Here is a 26,962-nt window from a genome sequence, read left to right as displayed (position 1 = left end):
TTGGGGTTTTAAGCTCTCAGTGCATCTGATTCTAACTGCCCGGCACAGCCTACCACCCTCCTCCGCCCACTCCACCAACTTTTCTATGTCCCATTTCTGAACTATTCTTTTTTTTTTTTACATTTTTTGTTTTTATAGAAAAAATTATTTTTAAATGCTAATCATGTAACATTTTCCATCACGGAAGCGGTTTATATTTGCAAGACTCACTTGAGGTTGGATTTTTTCTTTTTTGGGGTTTGGGCTATTCTTCATGTTTACTCATTGAGCAGACTTATGTGAACCCCCAAAAGCACAGAAGCAAAGGGATTCATCTCCAGGGATGGGATTCTTACCACCAAGGTGGGCTGTGGGGAAGGGCAGCCTCCTTTGGGCCCTATTTTAAGGCCCTGGTCACTGAGCCCACTTTCTGTCTGACAGCCAGCAGCCTCAACCTGAACAGATTACTCCCTGATGCCAGAGCCAGCAGCCTGAGTGGGGCCGTGGCCCCTGACTTTACCTCACCCAAGCCCAATAGATCCCCTTTTGTCTACATGCCTCGCCTTCCATTTCCCATGTAGGCAGCCTTCCTCACGTATTGATGTTTGTGTTTGATTTCTATGTGCGCTTGTAGAACCTTTGTTATAGTTTCAGTTGCTTATACTTTTAAGTTATGCAACTCATTCTGTTACTCAGCTCATTGTTTCTTCTGTCCTGAGCTGGTCCTGCTGAGGGTTTGTCGGTGTCTCTCGGTGTCTAGCATGTACACGCACTGTGCCTCATGCTCCACAAAGACCTCCCCCCATTTTAGCTGTTGCTCCCCTTTGATGGGTTTGGACATGGTACACATCATGCTGCAGTTCCACAAATGTGCTGCCCCAAATAGCCTCCTGCAGGTCCTACCTGTGAGACTTTGTTTAGGATCCATAGCCATGGGCAGGATTGCTGGGCACAAGGATGTGTACAGTTACTCAAGAACTGACCACCAGATGACTTTCCTGGGGCTTTCTATTCACCCCACCCGCTCCCAGGCAGATATGACCCCCCCACACACACATCCTTACCCCTACTTTGCATCATTCTCCAGCTTTCCAAGAGGTGTAAAATGACATCTCACTATCTGAGCTTGTGTTTTTCTTTTCTTTCTTTTTTTTTTTTTTTTTTTTTAAGGTCCCAGGCTTCTTTATTTAAGAACAAAGTGATGAGTGATGTGGGGATTAAAGTCAAGAGCATCACTGAACTTCACCTTCCCTCCAACCAGTTTCCCCAAACTCCCTGCCCCCACACCCATTGTGTTTCCAATTCCTTTCTTAGTGAATGAAAAACTTAATCCCAAAGTCCTGGCACAAACTCCAGGGTTCTCTCCCTAGCTCTCCCCTTCCTCTGCCCCCCATTCCTGGGGTGAGCAGGCACCTCAGTTTGAATGCATAGGAGAGCCCAGAGCGGTGACAGACACCAAGGGAAAGGCCTCACCCTCAGGGAATGGGACTGAAGAGTACAGCGTAGTGAAGTGAGGGCCCCCGTAGCCTGGGGTACCAAAATGGGGCCCTGGCGCCAGAGGAAAGGATACGGGTCCCCCTGCGAAAGGAGACCCAGCAGCCTCAAAATCCTCTCGTTGGGAGTAGTCACTGCTTGATCGTTTGCCCTTCTGGCGACGGTTGCAGAACCACACTCAGACCACGTCCTTCTCCAGCCCGAGCTGCTGGGCGATGTGGCTAATTTGCTGCAGGGTGGGCTTCGGGCACTGCAGGAACATGCTCTCCAGGTTGCCTCTCACTCGGTTCTCGACACTCGTCCGCTTTCTCTTCCGGGCCTGCACAAGGGTCTCTGCCTTGCATATCTCCTGCAGATTCTCGTTGTTGTCAGCTTCCTCCACCCACTTCTGCAGCAGGGGCCGCAGCTTACACATGTTCTTGAAACTGAGCTGCAAAGCCTCAAAACGGCAGATAGTCGTTTGGCTGAACCCCTTTCCAAAGAGAACCACCAGGGTGAGCCCCACATCGGCCTGGGTATATCCTAGGGTGATCCTCTTCTGCTTTAGGAGCTTGGCAAATTGTTCAAGGTCTTTCTGAAGAGCTTTGATGTTCTGGGACTCCTCAGGGTTCAGCTCCATCTTCTCCTCTTCCAGCTTCGCTGCGCCTGCGGGGGCGGCGCAGGGGTCCGGGGAGGCCCCCTCAGAGTTGCTCTCCACCCCGCCTCCGCCTCGCCCTCGGGTTGAGGGGTCTCCAGGCCACTTGGGGGCACCGGCCCCACTCCAACCTGCGGCGCACAAGTCATAGGGCGGGGGGCACGGAGGAAGCCCCCACACCTCGGTGCTGGGCACAACCCCCGGCCCGATCCCCAACCCACCGGGAGGCCCTTGGAAGCTCATCTAGGTCCGAGGATCAACCCAGCCCGGCTCTGACCCTCCCGGCCCATCGCCTCCACTGCCCGGCGGGGGCTAGAAGGCGAAGTCAGAAGCGAGGTGTCCCGCCATGGGGAAGGAAAGCACCCCGAGCCGGGGGCCTAGGAAAACGAGGGATCTCCCAGAGACTGCTCAACACCTCTCCGTGTTTTTCTAATTATTAGTAAAATTAATACGTTTGTTAACTTTATGGGTTTCCTCTGCCCTAACTGCATGTTCACATGCTTTGCTCTTTCTTTATAAATTAGGTTTGCTCTAGTTTTCTTACTTTTCAAGAGTTCTAAGTATTGATCCATAGTCAATTTTATTTTTTCTAATTTTTTTTTTGGCCTTGCCATGCAGCATGTGGGATCTTAGTTCCCCGACCAGGGATTGAACCTGTGGCCTGTGCAATGGAAGCACACAGGACCTCACAGGAAGTCCCTGCAGTCAGTTTTAGACATTGATGTTTCCTCCTCCAGGGGATCTTCCCAACCCAGGGACTGAACCTAGTTCTCCTGCGTTGCAGGTGGATTCTTTACCATTTTTAGATCTATTAATTTTGTCTGTAGCATTGTCAACTTGTTTTATTGGGTGGGATTTTTTAGGACATTAGGCCCAGACCTGGGAGAGAGCATCTCAAGTGACCCTGAGAGAACTGCCTCAAGGAGGCAAGGGGAGGAGCCTGGTTTTGCAACAGAGGGTAGATAGTCTGAACATCAAAAGAGTTATATGAGTTAAAGAAAACTAGATATCCCAAGTCAAGGATTGTAGTGCTTTTCTATGTATGGGAAGTTGCAAGAGTCTGGCTCACTGAAATCATTCCTTTGATGTGTACTTCTGATATCTGGGGCCAGTATCCTGTGTTTTCATATCCTGATCTTCCTCAGGGCTCACCCTAGGGAATGGCTGCAATCTGATGGCTGCTAGATAGCAGGTATTCATCTCCTCGAATTCCCTTAGGGCCCACATTGAGGGCTGCCATCTCTGATGACTGTGACATCCCTGTTTACTGATATGGCAGAAAATACTCCATTTTTTAGTGTCTTGGTATAATGAAATTAATTTTTGTTTTTTTGTCTTATGGTTTGTGCTCTTGAAATGTTACATAAGATTTTGGTAATCTGAAGCTTGTCATCCCAAGCACTCATCACTGGAATTCAGACATGAGTACTGTTCTCCCTGCCTTTGAGAGACGGTGAATCTATAACTGGGAGTATGCCATTCAACTCTTTGAGCCATCAATTCCTCATCTGTAAAGTCTGAGGGTCCTCACATCTCTAAACCAATGGCATCCTGAGAAATATTTTGATTCCATTTCAATTCAGTGGAGGGACAGGAGAATGCGGCAAAGGTGCAGAGGCAGGAATCTGTAAGATGGACCAGCCTGGACCAGAGCAAGGTGCCAGGAATCAGGAGAGATGGGATCGCATGCAACTTACAGGCCACCCTGAAAAGTGTGGGCTCTGCTCTGTTGTCATGGGGAGCCACTGGAGGTGTCTGAGTGGAGGAATTGTGGTTAATAAAAAATAAATATTCTGTCTTTGTCTACAATTCCTGGCACATAGCTCCCCAAACTCTTGGGGATACGTGATCAGTGTCTTCTATATGTCAGTGAGATGATTGATGGCTGGAGACTCCTAGGCAGCTTCAGAATGAGAGCTGGTGGCCAGAAAGACTCCAGAATTAGAGAGTAGGGACTATTAACCTCTGGGGAGAGGCAGGGACCCAGAGACTGAGTTAATCACCAGCAGTCAGGGGTTTGATCAATTATGTCAATGTGATGAAACCGTCATAAAAAGTCCTAAATGGTGAACACACTGAAGTGGTGGCAAGGTGGTGTGCCCAGAGAGAGCAGGGAAGCCCTGTGTACCCTTCTGCTTGCACACTTTGCCCCATGCATGTCTTCCATTTGGCTCTTCCTGAGTTGCAGCCTTTATAGTACACCAGTAACCATAAAAGCAAAGTACTTTCCTGAGTTCTGTAAATCTTCCTAGCAAATTATCAAAACTGTGTAGGGTCTTATGGGAATCCCTGATTTACAGCCGATGTATTACAAGTGACCCAAGACTTGCAACTGGCATCTGAAGTGGTGGCAGATGTGGCTCTGAACCCGGGATCTGTGATCTGATGTTCACTCCTGGTGGACAGTGTGTGTGTGCTAAGTCGCTTCAGTCATGTCCTACTCTTTGCAACCCCATTACTGTAGCCTTCTGGGCTCCTCTGTCCATGGGATTCTCCAGGCAAGAACACTGGACTGGGTTTTACTGGAGGGGATCTTCCCAACCCAGGGATCAAACCCGTGTCTCTTGAGTCTCCTGCATTGGCAGGTGGTTTCTTTACCACTAACACCACCTAGGAAGCCCCAGGTAGATAGAGTCAGCATGGAATTGAATTGTTGGACACCCAGTTAGTAACTTCAGAGACCTGGACAATTAGCTGATATGAGAAAACACTTCTCAGCCACAGAGGGAATTCACAGTTTTGGAAGAATGAATAGAAATGGATGGGAGGGCAAAGATACCAGAAAAGAGGAAGGGAGAAGGGGCTGGACAGCATAGTCTAGTGGAGAGGTGATGAGCACAGACTGTAACTGGGCAAAGAGCTCGTGTGCCTGCAGTGCAGAAAGCTGAAGTCTTAGCAGCAGACATTGGCGGCAAATAAGTGTTTATTGCAGGGCACTGAGCAAGGAAGTAAGAGGGAGCCTCAGATCCACTCCCATTTGGGCTTTGAGTTGAGGGTGTTTTTAAAGGGAAAGAACAAAGAAACTGGAATTAATCATCATTTTGTGACGTTTGTTAGTCACAGTTTCGGGAGCCAGTAAGTCTCTGGTTTAGGATTCCCAGGCCAGGTAGTCTGTGACTTGGGGGCCTAGTAGAAGAACAACCTGAAATTGTATGTTAATGATGAAATCTACAACAGCGGTTCCTCCAATTCTGGTTGATTACTGTTCTGTTAGCCCGTGGTTGAGGTCGGAGGGGACAGGAAGGGAATAAAGTTTTCAATAGAGAGATTTATCATTAACTTGGAAGGAAACTCGGTTTTAGGGGCACTCCAGGTCAGAACTATGGTGATGGGGAAAGAAAGGCTGAATCCACCAGGGCCATTTTCAGTAGGCAGGCAGCATGGCACAGGGCTAGGAGGGTGAATTCAGGGTAACTATCTGAGATCAGGTCCCCTCCCTGCCACTTAAAATCTATGGAGTGTGAGCAGGTTCTTGAATCTCCTGGAGGCTTTCTTTGCACAGGTGTAAGGCGGGTGTGGTCGTGGTCGTCTCCCCACAGGTTGTTGCAGGTTTAGAGGAGATGACGGGGACGTCCCTGGTGGTGCAGTGGCTAAACCTCCACTCTCCCAGTGCAGCAGACCCGGGTTTGATCCTTGGTCAGGGAACTAGATCCCACATGCCACAACTAAAGATCCTGCATGCTACAACAAAGATTCGGCACAGCCAAGTAAATAAATATTTTTTAAAAGAATTTTAAAGGAGATGATAATGTGTGTAAAGTTCTTTGCACGGTGCCAGCTACCATCAGGGGTCAGTAAGTGCTGACCGTGCTCACCTTCTGTTGGCAGAGGTGGCTCAGAAGGAGCTTATAATCAAAAGATGACTAAGAGGGTTCAAGCCCGGGACACGGGGCGAGTCTGCGGTGTTTGACACTGCATCTCAAGAGTGCAGAGGTGTGGTGAGATTACCCCCTGACAGCTGAAGCCTCCTCTTCCAGGCTTTTCCTGACTTAGTGGGCATGCTTGTGCCCATGGGGTTGTGGCAGACAGAAGCAGTAGAAAGAGATCTGGAAGGACCTCAGGATACCCAGGTTTTACTTCTTGGCTTTTCCAGCTCCTAGCTGTGTGAGTTTGGGCAGCGGATTCCTCATCTATGAAACAAGGGATTTGGAGGGGTGACCTGCCCGTGTTTCCCAGTGCCTCAGGCCCTGCCCAGCTGTATGTCATGCTTCTAATCTGCCAACACAGCTCAATTGGTCCCAGGACTTAATAGTACTCACGGGTCTAAGTTGGCCTGACAACTCTTGTTTCTCCTCCACAGTTCCTTTCATAGAAGCTGTTTTCTTATGGAGGGATGGTTTGGGTCTTCCCCCAGGTACCTCGAGGTGGCTACTGCTTCCAGACAAAGAGGTTCCCAGGATTTTAGATGGAGGGTTATCCTTTTGTAATAGAAAATGATGGCCAAAACGGGAGGGTGATGAGCCCAGTTTCAAGCCTCTTTTCTGTGAGGTTTACTTTTTCAGTTAACAGATACTCACTAGGGGCTTCCCTGGTGGCTCAGATGGTAAAGAATCCACCTGCAATGCAGACCTGGGTTCTATCCCTGGGTTGGGAAGATCCCCTGGAGAAGGGAAGGGTACCCACTCCAGTATTCTGGCCTGGAGAATTCCATGGACAGAGGAGCCTGGCAGGCTACAGTACATGGGGTCACAAGAGTCGGACATAACTTGGCGACTAAACAACCAAGCCTGTGCCAGACTCTGTGCTGAGTACTTTGGACAGTAAACAAGACCTGCCAGAGTGAAACTTATTGTTCAGTGAGGGGATCGTGCCCATCTGACCCTTTCTTAACCACAGAGAGGCTGCTTAAGACCTATGAAGGGGGGTGAGCAGGGAGAAGCAAAGCAAAGCAAAAATGACTGGAATTCTAACGCCTGTGCACAAGGCTTCTCCAACTGCAGATCCCGTCTGCAGAAGATGATGCTCAGGTACCACATGTGTCCAGATCGACAGTGGGTGTGTCTCCCCTCCTCCCAGAAAAGCAATCCCTAAGCAAAGAGAAGTCACCTTATATCCAAGTGCTTACAGAGTTTCTCATATCAAGGAAACTGAATTACTTTATCTTCAATAAAAAAGCAGCATGTTCTGGGGAGACAGATTAGTAGTGCTGGTTTGGAAAGCTTGAGAGAGATGTCTGATGGCAGTGTTTTGTTGTTTTGTTTTGTTTAAGCATAGAAAGCTGGTGGTTATTCCTGGAGGTCAGACCTTGAGAGGTGTGCATGTCTGTGGATTGTGGATCCTGGGGTCTCAGTGCTATGTGTGAACAGCCCCACCCCCATCCTGTGGCTGTTGTCCCCAACCCCTGCTTCCTCTGTTCCAGTCTGAGTTCCGCGTCAGGGCTGGTCTGGGCAAGACCAGCCTCAGGCAGGGAGGAATGTAAGCAGCAGCAGCTTCTGAGCTCATCTTGTCCTAGCAGATGTGCTTCCTTAACTGAAAACGGGAGGAGAGCCCGACAAGTCCCACAGCAGATTGGCAGCTTTCCCTGCATCACTCACAGAAACCTCTGGGTGCTGTGTAAACTCCCTCCCTGTCTGTTCTTCAGCTATATAACCAGAACTTGCAAATCCTCTTGACACTTCTTTTCCTTCACCTGAACAGTTGGCTTTATGGTTTAGTCACTAAGTCATGTCCGACTCTTGCAACGCCATGGACTGTAGCCTGCCAGGCTCCTCTGTCCATTGAGATTCTCCAGGCAAGAATACTGGAGTGAGTTGCCATTTCCTTCTCAAGTTGGCTCTATATAGAATCCAAAAATTAGCTGGAGCCTCCTAGCTCCTCAGAGATGTGCTGGGTTAGCCAAAGAGTTTGTTTGGTTTTTAAATCAAAATAAAAGACGTTTTTCATTTTCACAAAGAACTCTATTGAACAGTGTAGTCATCATTTTGTTCTACTACCTTCTGCCATTTTTCAGGCAACTTCATAATTCCGTCTTCCCAAAACGTTTTATCTTTCTGAGCAGAGAATTGTTCTAGGTACCTTTTACAGTCTTCCAGAAAATTGAAATTTTTCCACTAAGAGAGTTTTGTAAAGACCAAAATAAATGGAAATCTGTAAATGCAATGTCTGGTGGATACAGTGAAGGAATCAGAACTTTGCAGCCAAGCTATAACAGTTTTTTGCTTGGTCATCAAAGAAGCATTCAGTCTTGCATTATCCTGATGGAAGATTATGTGTTTTGTGTTGACTAATTCTGGGTACTTTTCATCGAGTGCACCTTCAGTTGGTCTAATTGGGAGCAGTACTAGTTGGAATTAATCATTTGGTTTTCTGGAAGGTTTTCTCCTAATAGAAGACTCTTCCAGTCCCGCCATATACACAATATCACCTCCTTTAAAAGAAGATTGACCTTTGGTGTGGTTGGTGGCAGTTCATTTCAATTGCCCCACAATCTCTTCCCTTCCACGTTATTGTGCACTAAGCACTTTTCATTGCACATCACAATTTGTTTTTAAAATGGAACATCTTACATTTCAGTAGAGAATGGCATGTGGAAATATGATCAAGGAAATTTTTTCACTTATATGGAACGCGAACATCAAAGCAATTAACATAAGCAAGCTGGTACAAATGATTTTCAATGATTGATTTGGATATTTTGAATACGTTGGCTATCTCCCACGTGGTATAATGGTGATTGTTCTCAATGTCTCAATTTACTTGCTATCAACTTCAACTGGTCTACCTGACCACGGAACATTGTCCAGTGAGAAATCTCCAGCTCAGAACTTCACAAACCACTTTTGACACGTTCAATCAGTCACAGTATCTTTTCCATACACTAAATAAATCTTTTTTTGCATTTCAATTGCACTTTCACGTTTTGTGAAACAACAAAGCATAATATGCCAAAGATGTTATCCTCGATATTAAAATGTCTACACAAAAATTCACCAATTTAGATAAGTTTTTTAAAAATGCACATTGATATGACAGCTGTCACAATACAAACAAAATTGTTTTGAATGAACCTAAAAACACCTAAGCACTGCTTGAGCCATCTTGGGGGGGAAATGAATAAGCCTTTTGACCAGTAGTGAAACCTTCCTGGAACCCAATTAGTTGAGCAGGTATTTTTAAAGGTAATGTTGATGTGGGTATTTTGCATGGTAAATATAAAATGCTGTCTGTTCAGTACTTGTTTGTTCATTCATTCAACAGACACTGAGTTGTGAGTGAACTAGGTTGAGCTCAGGAATCTTTTCTGCCATTCAGTCAGATACCACGTTCATCTGCCAGGGACTAAGACTGGGGATGTGAAGCACAACCCAACTCCAGAAGCAGCCACAATGCCTACCTTGTAATCTTCCCTGCTTGTGGTTGTTGCTGAATCTCCCTGAGTGATTGGCAACTAAGCCCTGTTGAGTGACAGACCAGGGTTTCCTCTAATCCTTAAACTATAGGGTGTCCTGCAGCCTTCTTCATGGGATGAGCTAGAGTCTAAGTGACTAACTGAATTCATGTGTTGCAAATTTCTGACATATGGCTCTTTGATGTTACAATCGATTTCTGTGGATTAAAACCAAAATTCTTTTCTTCTGCATCATGCATCCTGTGCTGCTCTTAATTCTTCTTTCCGTTTTTTTTTTTCTTCTACCTGGATTTAAGCCTCTTCTCTTATTTGGAGCATTTCTGACTGCCTCAGCTCTCGTGTCTCCATCCCCACATTTGTTACTTCAGCTGATGTCACTGGCCTGTGAGCTTTCCCTGACGAGTGCCTCAAAGGTGAAGCTCGCGCTTGGAGCCCCGTCCATCCTCACTGTCAGGCTCTCTCACACACGTCTCTGCCTGTGGTTCCCACTTGCTTTATGCATGCAAGCGTGGATGTGTCACGCTCTCCCTTCCCGAGGACAAGGACCAGGGCTGTGTTACTCAGCACTGTGGGAACCTGGAAGAAACCAGTGGCTTGTTTAATGATACTCATCCCTCTCCAGAGGCTTGTTATTTCTTTTTGACATACTCTTTTCCAGTGTGGTTTATCATAGGATCTTTTTAAAAAAACTGTTTGCAGAAGTCTGAGACCTTACTGTATTTTTTTATGATTTTATTTATTTATTTTTGGCTGTTCTGTGTCTTTGCTGCTGCTCAGACTTTTCTCTAGCTGCAGCTACACTCTAGCTGTGGTGTGCAGGTCTCTCATTGTGGTAGCTTCTCTTGTTGCAGAGGACGGGCTTTAGGGCGCACGGACTTCAGTAGTTGTGGCTCCCTAGCTCTAGAACACAGGCTCAGTAGTTGTGGCCCACAGGCTTAGTTGCGCCACGGCATGTGGGATCTTCCCAGACCAGGGATGGAACCTGTGTCTCCTGCATTGGCAGGCAGATTCCTTGCCACTGAGCCTCCAGGGAAGGTCCTGTCATAGGATCTTGAACATAGTTCTCTGTGCCATACAGGAGGACCTTGCTGTTTCTTCCATCCCATACACAATAACTTATTTTTTTATTAGTTTTATTGAAATATAGCTGATTTGGGGTTTCCCTGGTGGCTCAGATGGTAAAAATCTGCCTGCGATGCGGGAGACCTGCGTTCAATCCCTGGGTTGGGAAGATCCCCTGGAGGAGGGCATAACAACCCACTCCAGTACTCTTGCCTGGAGAATCCCCATGGACAGAGGAGCCTGGTAAGCTATAGTCTTCTAGCTCCCAAAGAGTCAGACACGACTGAGCAAATAAGCATACAGCTGATTTACAATGTTCTTAATTACTGCTGGACAGCAAAATGACTCAGTTATACATATATACACATGTGTGTATACACAATCCTTTTTTAAAATCCTTTCCATTATGGTTTACAGGTGCTTGTATTAGCAGCAGTTTGGCAGAATACTTAAGGTCCCAGATGCTAAAGCCTTGCTTTGTTCCAGTTCCAGCTATGCTTCTTGCTAGTTGTGGAAGCCCCACGCCCCAGGTTTCCCATCTCTGTAAAGGACAAGTAATTAGTACTTACCTCACAGCACTGTAAGAATTGAATAAGTTAATGTATGAACAGGGCTTAGCCATGTAGCATGAAAGTCTTAACTATTAATATTTCTTTTTGTCATGTATTTTGTTTTTATTTTTATTTTTTCTCTTTCTTGAAATTCCCTTATGTCAAATTCACTGGTAATTTTCACAGTCCTTTGTGGACCAAGCAGGAGCTGTGAAATGCCCCCTTTGAAATTCAGGTACCGTATAGGTGGTTGGTCTCCTTGGCAGATTCCCAATTAGAAAGAGATTTCAAAAAATTCCTTTTTCTTGCTAACTGCCTTCATGAAATCTATATAACGTTCATATGTGCACACACAAGACCCTGAACCGTTAAAAAAACTTTTAAAAAAATCTTTCACAAGCAAGTGTCAGTAAGATATGAATAGAAATGTAAATGAAGACACAGGAAGTGAAAAAGAGAGCCCAAGGGAGCGGTGAATTGTGATGCAGTCAGCTAAGCTTCCAAGCTTAGTGTCTGGTTCCCCGTCTTCCAAGCAGTTTGGTTCCTCTTGTTTTACAACTGCCCTGGAGGCTCACACAGAGAAGAATCTGCCTGCAATGCAGGAGACCCAGATTCAATTCCTGGGTCGGGAAGATCCTCCAGAGAAGGGAATGGCAGCCCACTGTAGTATTCTTGCCTGGAGAATCCCATGGACAGAGGAGCCTGGCGGGCTACAGTCCGTGGGGTCGAGAGAGTTAGTCGCTCAGTCACGACTGACACTGCTGCTGCTTACTGCTCTTTATCAAGTGTGTTTTTTCTCCTGTTCTTGAACAGCTTCAGCGGCTCACCTACCAAATCAGAGGTGAGCGTGGGACCTGTTTGAAAGGAGCAGGTGGGGTGGAGGGCTTTGTTGCTCCCTCAGTAAACAGCTGCTGAGCCGCTGGTGCCGGGCGCTCGTCTGGCGTCACCGAGGACCGTGGGACGACTGGCACGGCCCCTGCCTCGGGAGGAAGAGAAAGGCCTGTGAGCCGACGGCGGGCGCGGCAGGTGTGACGGGGCGGTCTGCGGTGGGGGCGCCACTGCGTGTGAGGCTTCTCACAGGCAGGTGACTTTGTGTTCCTGGAACCGAAGGTGCCTGGTCAGGCAGAAGAAAGAAATGAGGCAACTCAGGGAGATCAGAGAGGGGCTGGTTTAGCATCTGAGCAGGATGGATTTCAGTGGGAAGGGGGGAGCCTTGCAGAGACAGCCAGCAGGGCTGGAAGCCGTGGGGTGGGTGTTTGGGGAGTGCATTCCGGTAGCCCCCCAGCAGTGGGCAGGAGGTCTGAAGCCAGAGACTGGCTCAGAGGGTCTCGATATGTCTAGGTGAGGAGCGATGAGACAGAGTGGGGCAGTGGGAGTGCCTGGAGGAGGGGACCTCTGGAGGGGATGGTGCAGGAGCACAAACAAAGGGGTTTCCTGGCTGGGTCGCCAGAGGGGAGGCCTGAGGGAGAGGGGAGGCCTGTGGGGGATGGGAAGGGAGGCCTGAGGACGAGGGGAGGTCTGCCCTGTGCTACGCTGGGGATTGCTCTTTCCTAGCACCTGGAACTACATGCATCCTCACGAGTGTCTCCTTCATGGGTTATTGAGGGCACCTGTTCTGCTGGCTGAATGGTGGGGACTGCCTAGCCAGCAGACTGTGCAGAGCAGGGATCCATGGATAGGGTAGGGAGGGGGCAGTGAGCACCAGGTCTCTCCCAGGCAATTCCATGCGACTTCTCGGGCAACAGAAGCCCATGTCTCTGCCCCACCGCCGACCCAATTTCAGTATCTGTAACCCCGTGACCTGGGTTCAAGCTGGGCTGCCCTGAAATTGGGGTGGGGGATGTCATTGCAAACTTGGGGAAAAAAATCTGCATTTTCTGGTAACACTTGAAATAAAAATACTGCTGCAGGTTGACGCAAACCAACCAAGGATGTAGCATCAGACACTAGTCAGAGCTGGGTCACCGTGACCGCCGCCGCCGCACAGCTTGCTTTATTCAGGGAGGCCTGGTATGTTCTTGGCCTGCGAGACTCTCTCTCTCTGGGTTTTGCTGCTCGCTTGCCTTCTGTGGCTCTGTGTTCTGTGAAAATTATCACTCTGTGGCTGCTGTGTTTACCCATCAGAGGCTTTCAGAACAGAACTCTTTATCAGTCTGCTGCCGGAGCCCAGAGGACTGTGCCTGACCCTTTTTCCCACTGCAGCCCACAGACAGGCCAGCACCAGTGCAGGTCAGAGAAGCAGCTGCTGGGAACCACCCAGGGCCTGAGGACCAGTAGCCCGGCCTTGGGCATTCGGTCTCAGTCTCTTTTTCCCTCCTCCTCACCGATCATTTGTTTAGTTGTGTTTTCATCCAGTGGATATTTACCAAGCATTACCCCTGTGGTAGCTACATTTATTTTTTATGTATTTATTTGGTTGTGCCAGGTGTATTTGTCAGATGGGATCGAGTTCCCTGGCCAAGGACCGAACCTGGGCCCCCTGCATCGGGAGCATGGATTCTTAACCACTGGACTACTAGAGAAGTCCATTTTAAATAGATTATGGGACTTGATTAATGCATATTCTTTTTTTTTAATTTACTTTATTGATTTACAATGTTGAATTAATTCCTACTGTACAGCCAACTGATTCATTCAAGTGTACATTCTTTTTCCTATTCTTTTCCATAATGGTTTACCACAAGATATGGAATATCCCTGTGTTATACAGTAGGAACTTGTTGTTTATCCATTCTGTATATAATAGTTTACATCTGCTAACCCAAACTCCCAATCCATCCTTCCCCCACCCTCCTTCCACCTTGGCAAACACAACTCTCTTTGTCCATGAGTCTGTTTCATAGTTAAGTTCATCTGTGTCATATTTTAGATTACACATGTAAGTGATACTGTACAATATTTGCCTTTCTCTGTCTGACTTACTTCCCTTAGTATGATAATCCCTAGGTCCATCCACTTTGATGCAGATGCCATCATTCATTCTCTTTATGGCTGAGTAATGTTCCATTGTATACACGTACCACATCTTCTTTATCACCAATTAATGTGGACTTCAATAACAGAGAGAAATGGCTCTGATCAGTCACTTGTAACTGGAGAATTCAGAAAATGGGAGATTTCTCCATAAAGACTAAATATTCAGCATAATAAGCATTAGTCACTCCGTTGTGTCTGTCTCTCTGTGACCCCATGGACTGCAGCCCACCAGGCTCCTCTGTCCATGGGATTCTCCAAGCAAGAACACTGGAGTGGGTTGCCATTTCCTTCTCCAATTCTGACATAATGGGAGACCTTCACAGAAGGCCAGCAGATGGCCACTGACCCCCGTGTCCTCTCCCGAGGACCATGAAGGAAGAGCAGGAGGCTCGGGTTCCGGGCCTCTTCTCCGTGTCAGCGCCGGTCCCGCCAGCTCCCACGCCAAGGGCTTGGTTTCTCTCAGTCTCACCCTGAGGAGTGTTCTTATTTCTTCTTGTTCATTTGTTTACTCAGCACCGCTGAGAGCATGTGTTTACGGGTGAAGGGAGTAAATGAAGAAATAGCAGCTTCTCTTAGGAAAAGCTTTGAGAAAGAAAAAAAGCTGGACGTGGGCAGGAGGCCTCACAGGACACGGTGGTCAGGCACGCCGGGTCAGCTGACAGCTGGATCCGCTGCAGGTCCCACCTGCACCCTTTGTGGAACAAACATGGTAAAAGAGGGAAAGTCAGGAAGGATGTGCAATTAATTCCTCTAGCACACATTCCTCTCTGAAGTTTTATTTTACTGTTGTTGGAAGTCAATAGATTCCATGCTTATCATTATTATCTTCATGCAGGCATGGAGAACAATTTCATCTCAAGTGTCAATCTCTAGTTAATTGACAGTAACTCCCTGCAGAGCCAGGAAAAGAAGAGTTTTGAGATTCAGTTCAAACTCAGTGGGGAAGACTGACTCCGTCAGTCATTCAGCATCTACCCAGATAGAAAAAGGGATGGGGAATTGTAGCATTATGACACCATGTATTTGTTTTTGTTGGGTGGATACTAGGTACTTTCCATTGACTTCAGTATCTAAAAGATGGTAATTGACTGTTTCTTGACTTCCTACTTTTGTGTTCCAGTCCCCTATAATGAAAAGGACATCTTTTTTGGGTGTTAGTTCTAAAGGTCTTGTTGGTCATCATGAAACCGTTCAGCTGCAGCTTCTTCAGCATTATTGGTCGGGGCATAGTCTTGGATTACTGTGATATTGAATGGTTTGCCTTGGAAATGAACAGAGATCATTCTGTCATTTTTGAGATTGCCTCCAAGTACTGCATTTCGGACTCTTGTTGACCATGATGGCTACTCCATTTCTTCTAAGGGATTCCTGCCCACAGTAGTAGATATAATGGTCATCTGAGTTAAATTCACCCATTCCAGTCCATTTTAGTTCACTGATTCCTAAAATGTCGATGTTCACTCTCACCATCTCCTGTTTGACCACTTCCAATTTGCCTTGATTCATGGACCTAACATTCCAGGTTCCTATGCAATATTGCTCTTTATAGCATTGGACCTTGCTTCTATCACCAGTCACATCCACAACTGGGTATTGTTTTTGCTTTGGCTCCATCCCTTCATTCTTTCTGGAGTTATTTCTCCACTGATCTCCAGTAGCATATTGAGCAGCTACTGACATGAGGAGTTCATCTTTCAGTGTCCTGTCTTTCTGCCTTTTCATACTGTTCATGGGGTTCTCAAGGCAAGAATACTGAAGTGGTTTGCCATTTCCTTCTCCAGTGGACCATATTTTGTCAGAACTTTCCACCATGATCCGTCTGTCTTGGGTGGCCCTACATGGCATGGCTTAGTTTCATTGAATTAGACAAGGCTGTGGTCCATGTGATCAGATTGGTTAGTTTTCTGTGTTTGTGGTTTCAGTCTGTCTGCCCTCTGATACCCTCTCTCAGCGCCTACCGGCTTCTCTTACCTTGAATGTGGGGTATCTCTTCACTTCTGCTCCAGCAAAGTGCAGCCGCTGCTCCTTACCTTGGACGTGGGATATCTCCTCACGGCTCCCAGAAGTAAAAAAACACCTGGAGTAACAGGCAAATTTGGCCTTGGAGTACAGAATGAAGCAGGGTAAAGGTTAATACAGTTTTGCCAAGATAACGCACTGGTCATAGCAAACACCCTCTTCCAACAACACAAGAGAAGACTCTACACGTGGACATCACCAGATGGCCAAAATCGAAATCAGACTGATTATATTCTTTGCAGCCAAAGATGGAGAAGCTCTATACAGTCAGCAAAAACAAGACCGGAAGCTGGTTGTGGCTCAGTTCATGAACTCCTTATTGCCAAGTTCAGACTTAAATTGAAGAAAGTAGGGAAAGCCAATAGGCCATTCAGGTATGACCTAAATCAAATCCCTTATGATTATACAGTGGAGGTGAGAAATAGATTTAAGGGACTAGATCTGATAGACAGAGTGCCTGATGAACTATGGATGAAGGTTCGTGACATTGTACAGGAGACAGGGATTAAGACCATCCCCATGGAAAAAAAATGCAAAAAAGCGAAATGGCTGTCTGAGGAGGCCTTACAAACAGCTGTGAAAAGAAGAGAAGCTAAAAGCAAAGGAGAAAAGGAAAGATGTACCCATTTAAATGCAGAGTTCCAAAGAATAGCAAGGAGAGATAAGAAAGCCTTCCTCAGGGATCAGTGCAAAGAAATAGAGGAAAACAATAGAATGGGAAAGATTAAAGATCTCTTCAAGAAAATTAGAGATACCAAGAGAACATTTCATGCAAAGATGGCCTCAATAAAGGACAGAAATGGTATGGACCTAACAAAAGCAGAAGATATTAAGAAGAGGTGGCAAGAATACACAGAAGAACTGTACAAAAAAGGTCTTCACAACCCAGATAATCACAATGGTGTGATCACTCACCTAGAGCCAGACATCCTGGAGTGTGAAGTCAAGTGGGCCTTAGGAAGCATCACTACGAACAAAGCTAGTGGAGGTGATGAAATTCCACTTGAGCTATTTCAAATCCTAAAAGATGATGCTGTGGAAGTCCTGCACTCAATATGCCAGCAAGTTTGGAAAACTCAGCAGTGGCCACAGGCCTGGGAAAGGTCAGTTTTCATTCCAATCCCAAAGAAAGGCAATGCCAAGGAATGCTCAAAGTACCACACAAATGTACTCATCTCACATGCTAGTAAAGTAATGCTCAAAATTCTCCAAGCCAGGCTTCAGCAATACGTGAACCATGAACTTCCAGATGTTCAAGCTGGATTTAGAAAAGGCAGAGGAACCACAGATCAAATTGCCAACATCTGCTGGATCATCAAAAAAGCAAGAAAATTCCAGAAAAACATCTATTTCTGCTTTATTGACTATGCCCAAGCCTTTGACTGTGTGGATCACAATAAGCTGTGGAAAATTCTTAAAGATGGGAATACCAGACCACCTGACCTGCCACCTGAGAAATCTGTAGGCAGGTCAAGAAAATACAGTTAGAACTGACATGGACCAACAGACTGGTTCCAAATAGGGAAAGGAGTACATCAAGGCTGTATATTGTCACCCTGCTTATTTAACTTATATGCAGAGTATATCCTAAGAAACGCTGGGCTGGATGAAGCACAAGCTGGAATCAAGATTGCTGGGAGAAGTATCAATAACCTTAGATATGCAGATGACACCACCCTTATGGCAGAAAGCAAAGAACTGAAGAGCCTCTTGATGAAAGTGAAAGAGGAGAGTGAAAAAGTTGGCTTAAAGCCCAACATTCAGAAAACTAAGATCATGGCATCTGGTCCTATCATTTCATGGGAAATAGATGGGGAAACAGTGGAAACAGTGTCAGACTTTATTTTTGGGGGCTCCAAAATCACTGCAGATGGTGACTGAAGCCATGAAATTAAAAGACACTCCTTGGAAGGAAAGTTATGACCAACCTAGATAGCATATTAAAAAGCAGAGACATTACTTTGCCAACAAGTTCTGTCTAGTCAAGGCTATGGTTTTTCCAGCAGTCATGTATGGATGTGAGAGTTGGGCTATAAAGAAAGCTGAGCACCGAAGAATTGATGCTTTTGAACTGTGGTGTTGGAGAAGACCCTTGAGAGTCCCTTGGACTGCAAGGAGATCCAACCAGTCCATCCTAAAGGAGATCAGTCCTGGGTGTTCATTGGAAGGACTGATGTTGAAGCTGAAACTCCAATAGTTTGGCCACCTAATGTGGAGAACTGACTCATTAGAAAAGACCCTGATGCTGGGAAGGATTGAAGGCAGGAGGAGAAGGGGGTGACAGAGGATGAGATGGCTGGATGGCATCACTGACTCAATGGACATGAGTTTGTGTAAACTGCAGGAGCTGGTGATGGACAGGGAGGCCTGGCCTGCTGCGGTCCATGGGGTCACAGAGTCAGACACAACTGAGCGACTGAACTGAACTGAATTGATTGTTAAATTCTCATTAGCATTCAGTGCAATTGGAATAAATAAATGAATAGAGATGCAGTCACCATATGAGCACCCTAAAATGGGTATATGTCAGGAATTGCTTATCCACAAAAGGAAGTTAGACATTGTCCTGTATTCAGAATTAATGAGAGTTATAAACCAATGATGGTAACACAAGCTTTCCCTCACTCCTCACTACAGAGTGTTTTTAATCAAAACAAGAAACTCCAAATGGATTCATTCTTCCATTGCTGATTCATATGACCTGAAAAGCCTTTTGGGCCCTATCCTTGCAGAGCTTCTGCAAAGCCTTTCACAAACTATACACAGCAAATGTACATGCTAAGTCGCTTCAGTCATATCTGACTCTGTGCGACCCTATGGACTGTAGCCTGCCAGGCTCCTCTGTCCATGGGATTCTCAGGCAATACTGGAGTGGGTTCCCATGCCCTCCTCCAGGGTATCTTCCTGACCCAGGGATTAAACCTGCATTTCTTATGCCTCGTGCTTTGGCAGGCAGGTTCTTTACCACTAGCACCACCTGGGTTGCAGATGTAAATATTAACAAATGCCTGCAGTTGGGGTTAAAAGCATCTGACTGTGTTCTGCAGAATTTATTTAACAACAGCAGAATTTTGAGTCGGAGAAGAAGCAAATCTCCCTTGTCCTTACATTTCAGTTTGCTTTTAGCTTTAAAACGCAAGCAAGGGAATTCCCTTGCGGTCAAGGGTTAGGACTCTGCACTTTCACCACCAGGGCCTGGGTTCAGTCCCTAGTTAGGGAACCAAGATCCCACAAGTCTCACAGCACAGCCAAAAAATTTTTGAAGTTTAAAAATAAAGAAGAAGAATAAAAGGCAGGCAATATTCCAGGTATTTAGGTGATCAAAAATACTGGGCTGAGCTAGATGGAGAACGTGAAAAGTCTCTTTCCTATATGATCATCAAGTTTTGTTTTGCTTTTAGTAGTGAGAACCCCAGTATTCTCCTACACCAAGGAGGTGATGACGATACTTAGCTGGGGTTAGACCAGACGCTCTCATTGTGTTCCTATGATCCCAGTGTTGGAGATACTGAAAAAGGTCATTTTGTGAGGTTCAACTCTCTTTAATTACAGAAAAGTGCATTTGGTGAAATTTAGTGTTTGTATTAAAAATATTCAAGGTGATGGCAGGGCTAGAACCAGTGGGTGAATAGGGCTCTCAAATGAACAAATGAATGAAAATGAGTTTCGTTTCCAGTACTGGAAATGAAATGTTTGGAAAGCAGAAAAGCGAGAGAGAATGTGATAATGTCCTTTAGGGTCAGGAAAATCACTTGCTTATGTGAGGATTAGAGTGATAAGCACGTAATCCTTATGTGATAATTATGTAATAATCCTTAGAGTGATAATTACATAATCTTACGTAATCCTGGCACGTAAGAGTTTAGCTCATATCAGGGTTAGTTGGTACACGTAAGCATATGGTACAACGTAAGTTGGTACACATTAGTTGGGCAGGGCAGCAAAAAATCAACAAGCACAAATACAAGAAGGTAGACAGGGTCTTCAGAGAGGACCCAAGAGGGCATAATAATACTGCAATGTCAATTTCTAAATTCTTGTACTGAGGCTTCCCTGATGGCTCAGCAGTAAAGAATCTGCCTGCCGACACAGGAGACGTGTGTTCAGTCTCTGGATTGGAAGATCCCCTGGAGAAGGAAATGGCAGCCCATTCCAGTATTCTTGCCTGGGAAATGCCACGGATAGAGGAGCCTGAAGGGCTACAGTCCATGGGGTCGCAAAAGAGTCAGACATGACTTAGAGATTCAACAGCAACAACATGGTTGCCCTACAAAGGTTCTGTAAGATATAAAGGAAGAAGGAAAGACCACAGGCTTTGTCATGTTGTATCTTTATTGCTCTAAGTTCTACTCCTAGGCAGACTCTCCCTGAGGTATTTTCACATTATTAATAAAAGCAATAGGAACGAACGAAGAAGCAGTGTATTTCACAAGCTTCCTGTGTGCCGGCAGGGTGGTGGGAGCAGGTGTCCTCAGGTGAGCTGCAGGACCCTTCCCCTGCAGAGCGGACAAATGGTGAAGCTGATAGGTGCAGGGGAACAGGAGGGAGCAGGGAAATTCACGGTCAGAAAGTGGAAGCACCAAGTTTCTAAAGATACGCATTTACAAAGGGATTGTTCTGCTTTGTTATTTGTAGGAAGAATTAGCTGTGTGTAGAAGAAAGAAACTGATGGAGATTTTTCTGTTCATTTATTTATTCATTTGATGCTGCGTCCCTGCTCTCTTCCCAAAACTCTGCTGCGTGGTAAGGGACTCAGTCAGCAGGTGCAGGGTCTGCCGGGGCTGCCTGAGGGGCACATCGAGCAAAGCAAGGACTGCTGACTCAGGGAGGACCGGGAGGGTTCGGGGTCTTTCTTCTAGAAGGTCCATTGGCCTTCAGGAGCTAAAATAATTAGTTGACTAATAAAAATAAATGGAAAAACTAAATAAATAAAATAAAATAATTAGTTGAATAAGGCAGTAAAGGCCTGGCATGGGAAAGGAATGTTCTATCTTCCTATCTGTGTATATGTCTTTTTTATTATTATTTTTGGCTGTGGAGGGTCTTCATTGCTGTGTGCAGGCTTTCCCTAGTTGCAGTGAGCAGGGGCTACTTTTTGTTGTGTGAGGGCTTCTCGCTGAGGGCTTCTCCTGTTGAGGAGCACAGGTTCTAGAGCTCTGGCTCAGTAGTTGTGATGCATAGCATTTATTGCCACATGGCATGTGGATCTTCCAGGACCAGGGATTGAACCAGTGTCCCTTGTATTGCAAGGCAGATTCTTAACCACTGGGCCACCGAGGGAGCCCTGTCTATGTGTATATCAATCAGTCATCATTTATGTATCACATGCACATGCATGCATGCTCAGTTGCTTCAGTCGGGTCCATCTCTTTGCAGTCCCATGTGCTGTAGCCCGTCAGGATTCTCTGTCCATGGGATTCTCCAGACAAGAATACTGGAGTGGGTTGCCATGTTCTCATCCAGGGGATCTTCCCAACCCAGGGTTGAAATCCATGTCTCCTGTGTTTCCTGCACTGCAGGCAGATTCCTTACCACTAAGCCACCAGGGAAGTCCATGTATCATATACAGAGGGACAAAGATAAGTGAAAACATGGAAAACTATGAGTAGTCAGGATTTTATTTTGAGTCCTTACTCTCTTATGCAAAGCCCGTTATAGCCAAGCACAGAGGTTAAGAAAGTTGAAGTCAAACAGAAGTGACTCTGGTCCCAGCTCCACTCCTTACTAATTTTGTGACCTTGAACCAGTCGTTTAATGTCTCTAGATCTCAGTTTTTCCCCTCTGTAACACAAAGATAGTAATGATACCAACATCACAGCACAAAACCAGGTTTGCTATAGAAAATCACCTTGCATGATGCTGGTGTGTGGCATATACTTAGTCAATACTGACTCGCTGTCATTAACAACTTTTGTTTTATTCATTCATTCCTCTTCCAGAGGAAGCTTCAGTTTAGAAATGTATTCAGGTCACTGCTCATGAATGATAGAGCCAGGCCTGCCTGCTGCCTAGAGGTGGGTGTCTGAGGGAAGCTCAAGGAGAGGGTAAGACCAGACCTTAAAGAGCTCAGGACATTGAACTTTATCACAGAGGAAGTTTAGGTAGAGCCTCTCAGGGCCCTTAAGGTCAGGACCAACAAGTTCAGATTTGCATTTTAGAGAGATGATTCTGGCAACAAGGTGCAGGTTTAGAGATCACAGTGGTAGCATCTGAAGGCCCAGCTGGGGGGCAGGGGTGGGGGTGGGGGCACCAGGACCACATGCAGGTGGAAGCAGCGGGGTAGGCTGAGCTGGAACTTTTAAATAAAGGGGGAGATGCTGGTGGGAGGTGAGGAGAGGGAGTGAGCGAGTGGGAGGGATTTGGCTGCTCCAGGGTTTCTGGCTGCAACTGACTGGTGAGATGGCAGCACCTTGGACCAAGATGGGGATCCCAGAGGCAGGAGCTTGAGCCCAGTAGGCTTGGGGTGCCTGTGAGACTCTGGGGGGCAATGTCCACATGGCAGCCAGATATAGAGATGCAGAGTCAGGAGTCAAGTTGGGATTGCAGATGTTCAGGTGGGTGTTGAAAGTGTGGGTGGCAGCGACAGCATTCAGGCAGCCCTTGCACACCTCCAAGCACACTCTCTCCCCGCCAGGCAGAGAGGTGGAAAGGCAGCCACGGTCATCACTTTCAGGGCTTTACGCTCAAGTCCAAGGAGGAGACACCAAGGAAGACAAAATAAAGGAAAACTCTAAGTTCAGCTATTGCTGAGTGCTAGCAATATAATGATAAAATGCAAGGCGGCTGACGCATTGACAGTCTTTCACGAAGAGCTATGGAAACATTCATTAAAAAGAAAAATCTGTACAGTTATGCAAGATTACTATGAGTTATTGTAACCTCATAAGGCAGACTTATTTCACCATAGGAAGAAACCATGATGTTCTAAGAATAGAAGAGAAAAAGACAATTACCCAAGACTGGGAGAGCCTTTAAGAGGGAAGCACTTAGGTAAGAGGAAGAAGTAAAAATGAGCAGATATTCAGAGATGGGATAAAAGGCAAGTTCAGAAATTCTGAGTTTGATCAGGGAGACAGGCACATGGGAACATGAGGACACTGCTGCATTCTTTGTGGAAACATGTGCAGATGAGGACATGATGCACATGGCCCTCTGAGCGTGGGTACTGGCGAGGGTCACCTGCCAGGCAGGTGAGGGGCTCTAGCACAGAGGAGGGTGAAGGCTAGAGGTGAAGGTCCCGGCGGCTCAGGGGCTCTCCTTGTGGGAAGGACCCCATGGATGTGCAGGACAAGCTGCTGCAGAGTGGAACAGGTAGGAAGGAGGAGGATGGGGACAGTCAGAGGACACGGAGGTGGGGGTATTCATTTAGATGGAGGGGTCACCAGTCAGCCCTTCCAGGCCTGTTCCCAGATGACCCCCAAAGTGAAGCAAAATCAAGTGTGGTGTATAGAAAGTTTGAGACTCACTGAGTTAAGTACTAAGATAAAGAATCAGCCTTGGCAGCCAGAGCCCATGGGTGGGTGGCTGCAGTAGGTGGGTTGTTTCCAGGAGACCCATAGAGAAGGAGTGGAAGGCTTTGGGGGAGGTGGCCAACCTGTCCTCTTTTGTCAGCATCACCCTGGGGAAAGATACCAGACATCAGGGTGATAGCTCTGGCTCAGCAGCCGTCTCCCAAGCAGTGAGGAAAGGAGGCTAGGGAGTAAGTTGGGAGTAGGGTGGCTTGTGTTAAAATGTGCCAGCTCCTCCCAGAGTCCTGGCTCGGAGCCCATCCAGAGCCCCAGAGGCCTGTGGTGGTTTCATCCTACTCTTCCTTGGATGTGAAGCTGCTGAGAGTGAAACCTACGGTGACCCACAACTGGCGGGAAGCAGAAACCAGTGCTGTGCTATCAGAGTGCAGTCTCCTTCTTGCCCTTGGGATCCTCGCCTTCCCAGAAGAAGAGAGGACCACAGAGTGCTAGGGAAGAAACAGTTATGGGAACATGAGGGTATCATGATCCAGGAGATGGGAGCTGCGTTGGGGAGGGGACGCCTCGAGTGTCTGTTCATCACATGACCCCAGCTCCTTTTGCTAAAGTCCTGTTGATTTTAACAGTTGTCCCCGGCATATAGGAATGAAATGATTGGTTTGGTGGATTGAGATGTGGGCTTATGAGAGAAAATCCTGTGAAAGGGCTGGACAGAGCCTGGTAAATGCAGACTCTCAACCTGCCCCAGACCTGGAGTTGGAGGACACTGACCTGTCTGCAGGTGCCTTCCATGCCCACTGACGTCACCTCAGCAGGTGATGCAGGGCCTGGGGTTCTGAAATCTGCTTGGTGGTCTGATTGCCCCTGGGCCTGACCCCGGGGCCCCGGAGTAAAATCTCTGAGCCTGAGAAGGACATCAGTCATACAGTCAGCTTCCTAGAGCTTCGCCAGTTTTCAGAACCCTGTGATAAGGTCTTTTTTTTTTTTTTTCCCCGGCTGTGCCATATGCTTTGTGGGATCTTAGTTCCTGACCAGGAATTGAACCCATGTCCTCCACAGTGAAAGCATGGAGTCCTAACCAGTGAACCAGCAGGGAATTCCCCAAGGTAATATTCTTTGAAGTATGTTTTTCCTGGCAATTTCAGAGTACCTAATTCTTTTTCTCTTTTCCCTTTCCACCAGGCACTGGGAAATCACGAATTTGATAATGGTGTGGAAGGCCTGATTAATCCACTACTCAAAGAGGCCAAATTTCCAATTCTGAGTGCAAACATTAAAGCCAAGGGGCCTCTAGCGTCTAAAATTTCAGGACTTTATTTACCGTATAAAATTCTTTCTGTTGGTGAGGAAGTTGTGGGAATTGTTGGATACACTTCAAAGGAAACCCCTTTCCTCTCAAATCCAGGTATTTTCTTCTTTTACAGCACTCATTGCTTGAAAATAGATGGCACTAAATCAGAGTGTGGCATTATTTTTCTGGATGGTTGGTTAAAGTAGGAACAATGTGTGGTGTTGGACACATGTGGATGACATTGAAAAACCAACCTAGTGGTTTCCAGTTGCCCTCAGTAACTTCTTAAAGACACTTGCTCTCCTGCTCAATGAATTGTTGACATAAACAGTATCATTGCTTAATTCAGCACATCCAGAATTTGGTTGAGAAAGCCATTTATATCCAGTGCTGATGCCAGAAGGAGTCATTTATTGGAAAGTGAGAGTCACGTAACTCATACCCTTTTTTCTGTGGAACCAGGGAGCCCAGAGCCAGGGTTTTACCTCATCTTCCTTTTCTCTAGTATGATTATTACATGTCTAGTTAGCTCCCTTTTTCATTATCTCTTGTTTTAATGGCTTTGTTGTATCTGGCTCCCTGGGAAATATATATATATATATATTATTGAATGGTCTTGTGTGTGTGTGTGTCATGCAACAGATATATATGAATATCTCCTATATCCATATATACACACATATATCTGTAAAACCCTAAGACCATTCAGAAAACATTTTTGAGCCACTTTTACAGGAATGGTTTGGCAGTGAAAACAAAAAGGTGTTTTTCCTAAATTGCAAGTGAGTCACTCAGTCATGTCAGACTCTTTGCAGACCCATGGACTGTAGTCTGCCAGGCTCCTCTGTCCCTGGAATTTCCCAGACAAGAATACTGGAGTGGGCTGCCATTTCCTTCTCCAAGGGATCTTCCCAACCCAGGGACTGAACCCAGATCTCTTGCGTTGCAGGTGGATTCATCATCTGAGTCACCAGGGAAGCCCAATGCACCATTAAGGGAATGTAACTGAGAATATTGATGTGAATCTTTATTGGCTTTGCATAGATATTACACTGAATTTATAAATAAGTTTTGGTCTTAATAACTTAAGAACTTTAGGCAGTAAGGTGTTTTTACTTGATATGCTTATATATATATCATATGCATATAAGCATATATCATATGCTTAAGCAATATGATAAAAAAAAGAAGCTATTGTTCATAAGTGTCTATTTTATTTTCTTCCTTAGGACCGAATTTAGTATTCGAAGATGAAATCGCTGCATTGCAACCTGAAGTAGATAAGTTAAAAACTCTAAATGTGAACAAAATTATTGCACTGGGACACTCTGGTTTTGAAGTGGATAAACTCATTGCTCAGAAAGTGAAGGGTGTGGACGTAGTGGTGGGAGGACATACCAACACATTTCTTTACACAGGTAATTGTCCCAGGAGGGCTAGATAATATATGCTGATATAAGTATAATATGTATGAATACATGTAATAATGTATATAAGTGATACACACTGAGTAATAATGTGTAAACCTTACTCAAAGAGACTTTTAAAAAATTTTTGTATTGAAATACAGTTGATTTACCACACTGGGTGGGAATGGCTGCAGGCAAGTTGCAGACAAAAGTATGAGTGGGATTAAGATGGTGAGGATGCTGACAGAGATGCCAGCTTTCCTAGTGCAGGTGACTTTGCCATCAAGCATCTGAGAGCCACTTAAGTAATTAGAGACGGGGGAGTTGGCTAGACTAAGGATGCCAACACCAAGAAAACCCCCAATGGAGCAGGTCATTGGCAACACTGGGTGGAGGTTAAGACTCTGGTGTGGATGGTCTGGACTGCTAACAAGGGGTGGGCTCCTGTTGGCCTGACCTCCCTCATGGGTAGGATGAGGGTCAGGATGAGGGTCACTTAAAGCATTGCTGTGGCTTCATGTGTGTGTGAGTGGATGGTGGTGAAGTGCCTCAGAACAGGGTCTGGAGCCCTAGGTTCTCACTTCGGTCATGTCCCAGCTCTGGAATAAGACACCCTCCTGGGTCTTTTGTTAGCTTCCCTCTGAGGCAGCATCAGCGCCTCAGGACACATAGTAAGAACTAGGTATATGCATCCCACCCCTGCATCTGGTAGAGCTGTGGCTTCAAAGCCATT

General features: G+C 46.1%; 1 protein-coding gene and 1 pseudogene across 3 annotated transcripts in view; one reads left to right on the top strand and one right to left on the bottom strand.

Annotated features, from left to right (window-relative positions):
* Nucleotides 1-26,962, top strand: part of NT5E (5'-nucleotidase ecto) — a 52,515-nt gene that overhangs the window by 4,275 nt on the left and 21,278 nt on the right. For both annotated transcript variants that reach the window (XM_043889847.1, XM_043889848.1), the window contains exons 2-3: nt 24,712-24,934; nt 26,050-26,238. In XM_043889847.1, coding sequence (XP_043745782.1) covers nt 24,712-24,934; nt 26,050-26,238 — 412 coding nt within the window. The remainder of the gene's footprint in view (nt 1-24,711; nt 24,935-26,049; nt 26,239-26,962) is intronic.
* On the bottom strand, nt 1,150-2,455 carry LOC122685257 (annotated as a pseudogene). The gene has a single exon (XR_006338310.1). The product of XR_006338310.1 is annotated as a POU domain, class 5, transcription factor 1-like (transcript).

Source organism: Cervus elaphus, chromosome 28, assembly GCF_910594005.1.
Source record: "Cervus elaphus chromosome 28, mCerEla1.1, whole genome shotgun sequence".
NCBI classification, from domain to species: domain Eukaryota; kingdom Metazoa; phylum Chordata; class Mammalia; order Artiodactyla; family Cervidae; genus Cervus; species Cervus elaphus.
Note: the sequence above shows the minus strand (reverse complement) of the source record. Positions and strands in the feature narration are given on the sequence as shown.